Source organism: Eubalaena glacialis, chromosome 11 (genome assembly GCF_028564815.1).
Source record: "Eubalaena glacialis isolate mEubGla1 chromosome 11, mEubGla1.1.hap2.+ XY, whole genome shotgun sequence".
Classification (NCBI taxonomy): domain Eukaryota; kingdom Metazoa; phylum Chordata; class Mammalia; order Artiodactyla; family Balaenidae; genus Eubalaena; species Eubalaena glacialis.
This window is the reverse complement of record NC_083726.1, coordinates 50,003,550-50,012,171: the sequence shown is the minus strand read 5'-3', so window position 1 is coordinate 50,012,171 and position 8,622 is coordinate 50,003,550. Positions and strand designations below refer to the sequence as shown.

The following is an 8,622-nucleotide window of genomic DNA, read 5'->3' as shown; positions in this document are numbered from 1 at the left end:
CTCACCCACTGGTATTCAGCTACTACCCAACAATCAAAATAATGCCTCTGATTATTGTCAAGGACTAAACCGATGCTTTTACATAAACTATTTCACTTAACAGTATTGCTGTGGGAGCATTAAATAAAGTAGTTGAGAAGGAAGCCCCAGACAACTAACCCTTTCTGCCCTTGACACTCACAATTGTGCCCCCACTATATACCCCAAAGCCAGTAGAATTAATCTCATTATATCCATTATCCTTGTTTATGTTAGTGATCATGAGAAGTCCCAGACTCACAACACATCCTTATGTACATTCCCTTTTATGACCTCCTCTCATACCCCTAACTCACTGGATCTGGAATTCACAGTCCCGCACTAACCAAATTCATCCTGACTTCCTCATACTCAAAAGATAAACTGATTTTCCCTTAAAGACACTGCTTCCCTTCCATCCTCCTCAAATGGTGGCTGTTTTCTCACCCATCTTTCGGGCCCAGAGGTGGGGCAGATATCCTTTCATGTAATCACTTCTTTACCCTCCTTCAGCAACCTTGTTAATAGTCTTTCCCCTTCTTAACCAGCTTAGAGTTCATTACCAGTTCATGAACCATCATGAGTACACCCTTTTGTATCCCCATGACTTCCTTGTCCTCATTCTCCCTATCCTACTTACTTGGCCAAATCAAAGTCTGCTAAACGTAACTGTCTGTCTCTTCTCTATATATTTTCACCCACAGCTCAATGTGGATAGAGACAGACACGCAACTACACCAACTGGTGTTCCATAATTTCATGACCTTGGACCTCAATGGGCCCTTAAAGTTGCCTGGTAATCTACATTGCACTCTCCTGATCCATCCATTCTTCTGCTTCTCGCAAGCCTCCAACATTCCCTGAACCTCACTCTCAGCTTTCTATTTCACTGAGAAAACATTAAACAACCAGTTAAAATTTCCAGAAGTTCTCACCACCACATTTACTCAGCTACCAACATCAGAACCCACATAGTCTACCTTCCTACCCCTTAACAAAGATAAATTTTTTGTGCACCTGCATAAAGCCAATTCCTCTGTGTCTTCAGTTCATCTCTCTTACTCATGGCAGTACTCTGAAGTTCTTTCCTCTCTCTCCTATATCATGTATTGTTTTACTCTTAGATCATTTCTACTAATATGTAAACATACTACTTCTTCTCCCATCTAAAAAGCAACAATTAAAAAAATTTAAAACTTCTTTTGATGTCATATCCTGACATCTACCCCTTTCTTTGTTCTCCTTTGCAAAAAAAAAAAAAAAAACTTCTAAAAAGAGTTATCCACGTTTATCGTCTCCAATGTCTCTCTTAATCCCATTCTAATCAGGATTTTACCCTCACCCTCCAACTGAATTTCTCTTGTCCAAGGTCAGCAATGGTTTCCATGTTCCTAAATCCAGTGTTCAGTTCTCAGTCCTCATTTGACCAGACTTAACTGCATTTAATACAGTTTATTCCTGAAATGTTTTCTTCACTTGGCTTTCAGGACATCTCATTTTTTAGGTTGTCCTTTTATTTCACTGGCCATTTCTTTTCAGTCTCTTTGGTTGGTCTCTCCCCACCCTCTTAAATATAGTATGCCTTAAGACTCAATACTTTGCTTTCCTTCTCTTCACTATGTAAACTCATGACCTTCGTAAGTTCAGCTGGTATTAGGTCTTTAAATACCTGCTCTACCTTCAACTCCTAAATTTACGTCAACCGTCCAGAGTTCTCTCTCAACTCCAGACTGATATACCCAATAGCCTACTCAGCATCTCCACTTTGAAATCTAATGGATTCCTTAAACTTAACTTTCAAAATTGAATTTCTAGTTTTCCACCCAAAACCTGCTACCTCCACTTTCCCCATCTCAGGTGATGACAACGTCATCTTTTTAGTTGCTCAGCTAAAAAATTAGAGATATTCTTGACTCATTTTGCTCCAACCACACTGGAGTGCTGGCTCTTCTTTTACCATTCAAGGCAAGTTTCCACTTTAGAGCCTTTGCAAAAATGTTCCCTTTGCCTAGAATCCTCTCTTAGCTCTTACAAGTGCTTCCTCAATTGTTATCTCCTCAATGAAGCCAATTATAATTACTTCATTTAAACATCTAGCCCATTTGCTCTGTCCCACCTGTAGTTTTCCCAGTTCCCCCATTCCTTTTTACCTTTTTTCTGTAGCACCAATCACCTTCTAACATACCATGCAATTTACTAACATATTATGTATTTCTTTTATAATCTGTCTCCCCTTTGCTGAATTCTAAATTCCTCGAGGGCAGGGATCCTTGCTTGTTTCATTCACAAATGTATCTCAAGTGCCTAGAACAGCACCAGACACATGGTAGGTGCTGCAGTAAATATTTCTTGAGTGAAAGAATAAACTCTCACCACAATGTTATGAGGAAGGCACAATTCTTTATCAGATGAGGAAACTGAAACTTAGAGAATATGAGGGTCACACTACTTGTAATGGCAGGACCAATATTCCAATCCAAGCCTCTCTCCCTAGAGTTCCCACTCACTATTCCATACCAAATGGTGTTTGCCCAAAGTGGCCAGAGGACAAAGGGGATACCAAGATGAAGGATGCCATGGGGAGTTGAGGGAGAAAGGAGAAATAAATCTTTGTGTGCCAAGGTAAACAATTTGGACTACTTTCCACAGAAGAAGCTCTGAAGTAAATGGCTACATAATTACATCCATATTTTGGAGAGATAACTCAAACAGCTGCCAAATGGAACACTGGAAACCAACAAATCGGCAGCAGAGAGAAACACCAATTTTAATGGGTCTTAATCCAACTCTAATATTTCCACAGCTAAAAATGACTTTCCTTCTACTAATTCATTAGTCCGTGGTTCATTTAATCCGGTCCCCACTTTAGAAAAAGTCTGACACAGCATAAATAGTTATGAAATTACACTTTATTCATATATATTAAATATTGATAAACGAACGTATTACTTTCCATTTGGGTACAATCACAATTGTCAGCAATATTCTGAAGCACCAGGCATGAGATGAGAAGAGATGCTATGTTTTTATCAGGGGACAAGTCATATCGCCTGACACACTCAAGTGCTGTCTGACATGCCATCATAGCAGTGGCTCAGAAGGCATAGTCTCAAATAGGCAGTAACTGGATGGCATCATTTCACTTATCAGCATACAGTATATCATCAAGTGAAATAAATGCACAACCCACAGGGTCTTGCTTAGATCTGCTGCCTAGTTGGCCCCTGAGATAAAGCCTTGTAATCACATAGACTTGCCTAGTTAGTCAGAAAAAAAAAAGGGTCAAGTGAAGTAGTCACAGGATACAGGAATTATAAATAACACATAAATTAATAGATACTCATTTTCATGACATAAAAGTTACTATTATAAATACTTTGATTGATATGTCTAAATATATATTCCCCATATAAATAATGTAAAATATTAAATATTAATAAATAGATTTAGATTTAAAAATTCAAACATTGCAGGCAGGATGACCATTATTTCGACGCTCTCTGGCCTCGAAACAGACTCTGACTTCTCCTCCGCTTTCTGAGGTTAGATCTTGGCGACAGGTCATTCATCACATTGATGAGTTCACTTATGGCTTTGCGCTGGATCTGCAGATCATCTACCTATTGGGAAAGAAAACAGCAAAATTAATTTCAGGCATACAAATCATTAGGATATTCTGCTGTCATAGTCCAAGAAAGTAGAAGTATTCCTTTAAAATAAATTATTTTCACTAGCAATATATTACCTTAATATGTAATGTTGGTTCCTTCAGTGATTAAGACTAAAATTATAATTAAATTGCTAGTTGTGCTGTAACATGGTGGGACACATTACATATCCTTTAATTTACCACTACAGAATTCTGAAAATTATATAGCAGAAAGAGCCCTGAAGTAGTGACAAAAAAATGTGTGTTTGAATTGTGTGTGTGCAATACATGTGACTTTAAACTAGTCACTTAGCCTCTCCAAATCTCTGTTTTCTCCTCTGAACAATGAGGAGATTGTTTAGACGACCTCTAGGCTCTCTACCACTTCTATCACTTTGTATTTAGTCTTTGCTATAAGTATCAAATGAGTTACTATAGCCAATGGCTCTCACCTTTGGTGTGTAGAAGAATAACCTGGAGACCTAATGAAGAACTCAGACACCCAGGTGTATGAAATCAGACTAGGCCTGGGCCATTGTGTAGTTACTAACATCACCAGGTGATTCAGGCACCACCAAAGTTTGAAAACCACTGGTATAGGTTCAGTACTTTGTAAACACCAAGTCCAAGTTGGATGAAAATCATAATTTTTAATTTCCCCCAAATTAGGTCAGTCTCATCATTTCCATAATGGGATTAAAAATAAACACTGATCATATTTACATGGCAATAATCAATTACTGGTATATAACACTTAAAATTAGGAATGAAAGCAAATTTCCCGGTACCCTGCCTTCCATTCCAGCAAATTGAACTATTTTCTCACTCTACCCAATAGGACCATTTAGGTGAAGTCATGCTTCATAAAATGAGGACCATTTACTTTCATCTTTGCTCTGCCACTAGATGTCTTTCTAAAGTTGGAAACACTGCAGCCACCTTGCCACATTTCTGAGAATGACTGGGAGATTCTAGGCTACAGGACTAAAAGGCATAACATGCCTTAAATATGTTCTCAATTGAGCAAAAAAAGACAATGGTTGAGAGCTCACTCAAGACTGCCCATTGTGAAGCAGGCGGCTTGGAGCTTCTGGAAGGATGGGACCAACAGTTTTTTTTTTTTTTCAAGGCCCAGTTACAGCAGAGTAGAAAAGTTTCTACCGGGTGTGTGTTTACAAGTGATAAATTGAACTTTCCAGTGTTCAAAGCATCACCAAGAAACTAAGAGACTCATCCAGGACTGAACAGCAAGCCAGAGGCAGCACTGGGCTAGGAATAAGTGCTTTTTCATTCTCTAGGCTGCAACCAATGGAGATCTGCTGAACACCAGAAAACATTACCAGTGGAAGTAGTAATGGTCTTATAATTTTTCCAAGCCACTTATACCATCGAACGTACTGGAGACTAAAGAAATCTTGAAGAGCAAGCACTTACTTCAGTTCCTAGGAGCTTATGTGAGATTGCTGAGAGGCAGACCCAGTTATAGGGAGAGCTGGGCACAAATCCTGAGAGCACAAGTCATAACGGGACCCCTCCTCTTCTCATTCAAGCCTATTTATACCAAAGCCAACCCCCCACCCCCCAAAAAATCTGGAGGCCTTTGTCTCTTAGATGAAATTTTGGAAAATATGATGTCTTTATGCTTCAAAGTTATTTTTCAGCTTCTAGAAACCGTAACTTTAAAGACTCAAGACAATTTGATAAGATAAAGCTTAGGAGCCTAAGGATTTCTCCAGCCAAGATGTTCTAGTATCCAAAAGTTGATAGAACAATTCTTTCATAAGGTATGAATTCTACCTATTTTCTTTTCTATAAACAAACACTCTCTCCTCTACTTGGGCTGCACAATCTAAGAGGTTGACCAGAGTCTGGCTGTAAGAGGGCCTTTGTCTCCTCAAAGGTCATACCTTTCTCCTATCTCATTCTCATTTTCTATCCATGGCATTGTAGAATTTTAGAGCAAAGAGACCATAGAAATTATAGTGAACCCAACAGGCTCCTTTTAAGATGAGGAAACAGCCCCAGCCAGGCCTGTGATTCATCTGAGATCACACATTTCTTTGGCGGCTGAGCTGGGAGGAGCAACACACATCTTCTCCCCCTGCCCTCCCACTGCTCTTTCCATTAAGACATGCAACCTCCTATTCAAAGCAAGAGAATTTCCAACACACAAACAAGGGGCAATGGGAGAACTGCTTTTCAATACTCCCCCCACTTCTTCACTACTTCTTTCTCACTGATTTGTTCATTCACCTATCTTTGTGCTGTAGGCATAATTCCAGTATTTTCCCAAATCACAAATTTAAGTGACTCGCATAACTGACTTTGCAAAGTCACCCAAAACACAAACAGAATTGGTAAAGAGGGGTTTTGGCCACAGGTTCATTTCATAGCTTTAACAACTGTACCCAGTAGCTAATTTCTACTTTCTGGGAATGTAGTGCTTTGCAAGAGCCTCTGCAATGAAAACCAAAAAAAAAAGAATTAAGATCATCTCACCGGAATTTGAATCAGCTTTTTGAAGTCATTCAGTTTCTCAGAGCTGCCATTTAAGAACTTCTGAAACATGTCCTGCTTGATGATATCCATGCTCCTTTGAATGATCTGGTTATCTTTTAAGTTTTCAAAGAGTTTGAAGTAGAAGGAGACGATTTGGCTCTGAATTATTTTTTTGTCACTCTCCTTGGGAGAAAAAGGCACAAAGAGAAGTTGATGTGAATTTATCCATCAGAAAATAAGCAATAGGAAAATTAGCCAAATGGAAATGTTCAGCTTACATCTTTCCAATTCTTCAAAATTTCTAAGAAAAGAGGCCCACCACCAGCCACATCTGGGTTACTTGCATTCTGAGAAAACAAAACAAAACAGGAAAAAATTGGTTTACAATTAGTCCATAAATTGCCCTAAAACTGTACTTCAAGTTTTATTGAACTTGGATGCTGACAATGTTCACTGATTTTCTTTTCAACACTCTGTTTAGTTCTAACAATGTTTTCTCAAAAGCTATCATGTTGGATACAGCCAACGACTATCATGCTATTTTAGCTTTCTTATTTACTAATATAACTTCACAAATGAACCCAACAAGGCTGATGATACTTCAGTTGTCCCAAATAACTATAGTAAGGGACAGAAAGTATTTTTAGGTCTAGTAAAAAACCCCAGCAAAGCCATCTCACTATAAAATACTGCCCCACTATGGTACAAGTTTCTATAACCTCTACCTGTGCCCTCCTATAAGGTATTACATCAGCTTTAAAAGATAGCTCCAGCTGTAATTATAGTAGCTAAATTTTGGACATATATTAAAATATTTAAAATGCAAAAAGCTATTTTAATTAACCATAAGTAAAAATTTTAAGAAACTCATAAAATGAAAGAAAAAAATGTTTAAATATAAACCAGATTAAACTCCTACAAAAAATCTCAGCAAATGACTACTCCAAGAGTAATTCACAGACAATCTGGATGGGACAGTAAAATTTTAAAACCACTTTTTGGAGAAAAACACCTGTAAGTGATTTTTTTTAAGCCAAAGCTTTAAGGACCTCATCTTCTTTAATTGATCAGTTATTTCAAACGACCATTTTTAATGCTAATCTTGACCTTCCTTTGACTGTCACCATCATAGCAGCCTGAGAAATCAGAAACAAAGACCTAGTCATTTTTTCAGTATGCATACTACTTGACATCATAATTGAACGGGCTCTCATCACAACATTAGCAACGCTCTAAATTATACCCATATTATGCCCATCTTTTGGAGGATTCATGAATCACCACTAAATCTCTATAGCAAATTGAGCAGAGAGTTAAAGCATTATCTAGATCGTTTAGTCAAAAAAACACATCCAGCCAACAAAAGTCACAATAACACCAAGTCTTCTCAAGATGACTGTGGGCTAGAGATGAGAGACCATCATAGATACAATTACAAGTCAACATCAAACATCAGTCATTTCAACCACAAGCAAGTATTATTAAAAGGTCATACTTACAAAATATTCCTTTAGGTCTTTTATTTCTTCAAAAAATGGGGCCTGGCAGTAAGAGCCAGAAGAACCCAAAATCACACACAGCTGAAAAGCTAAGAAATAACTGGTATATTTCATTGTTTCGGAGCGAGTTAGGCGAAGTAGTTGAAATCAGTAGCTCCTGTATTAAGTTGATCAGGTCCCAAGGACGTAGCTGATCTCTCTTTTCTAATAGCTGATCTGCAGATGATCAGAAGAATGTACTGTGTCTCCTTTTGCTACTGGTATTTATACCTAGTTGAAGTCTCATCAGGATTACGTATTTTCACAAGTTTTTTAAGATGAGATGGTGACAGATAGACAGAGATGCTAGTTAGTTGGTATTAATAACTATGGTTTTGTGGCATTTTGGTGTTGTAGTTAGAGTTTCCTTTCAACTCCTTGGGTCTTTTGACGAGGAGACAGACCCATCATGCCCACCTGTGCCATTCTTGTGGGATACTTTGAAAGCACTTTCACTTCACACCATCCAGGGATTGGAAATTTTTGTGCACCTCCTCCTTTTGCCCTTGTAAAATGTTGATTCCTCATCCAGAGATTACATTGATCATTCGTTTGTGGTCGGAAGCAAGTAAAAAAGGAAATTCTAAGGGCTCTCAAACCTTTACAGAGGGGGTGCCTCTTAAAATTTTTCTTGCAAATGACCAGAAAGCAAGGAAAAGAATGTGGTTAGAAAACCAATGTGGTAGGAAGCCCTTCATCAAAGATGGTTAATATAATATCTACCACAAATTTATGTTGCTCTGACCAACAATGCCCACAGAAATATAATGCAAGCCAATTTTCTAATAGCCCCATTACTAAAGGTAAAAAGAAACAGGGAAAAATAATTTTTAAATATATTGTACTCAAACCAATATATCCAAAATATCATTTCAATATGTATCAATACAGAAAAATATTAATAAAATATTATACATT

General features: G+C 37.9%; 1 protein-coding gene across 1 annotated transcript; it reads right to left on the bottom strand.

Annotated features, from left to right (window-relative positions):
* Positions 1-3,503: 3,503 nt before the first annotated feature.
* On the bottom strand, positions 3,504-7,779 carry IFNG (interferon gamma). Its single transcript, XM_061204629.1, has 4 exons — positions 7,666-7,779; positions 6,445-6,513; positions 6,167-6,349; positions 3,504-3,638 (listed from the first exon to the last, which is right to left on the bottom strand). The coding sequence occupies exons 1-4, from the start codon at positions 7,777-7,779 to the stop codon at positions 3,504-3,506; spliced, it is 501 nt and encodes a 166-aa protein (XP_061060612.1).
* Positions 7,780-8,622: the final 843 nt, after the last annotated feature.

Bases quoted from the DNA above. Each gene is read 5' to 3' on its own strand.
- IFNG (XM_061204629.1), bottom strand. From the start codon at position 7,779: ATGAAATATACCAGTTATTTCTTAGCTTTTCAGCTGTGTGTGATTTTG. The intron at 6,514-7,665 runs GTAAGTATGACC...TTGTTTTCTCAG, and splicing joins AAGACCTAAAGGAATATTTT to AATGCAAGTAACCCAGATGT. The intron at 3,639-6,166 runs GTGAGATGATCT...CTTTCCCAATAG, and splicing joins AAAAGCTGATTCAAATTCCG to GTAGATGATCTGCAGATCCA.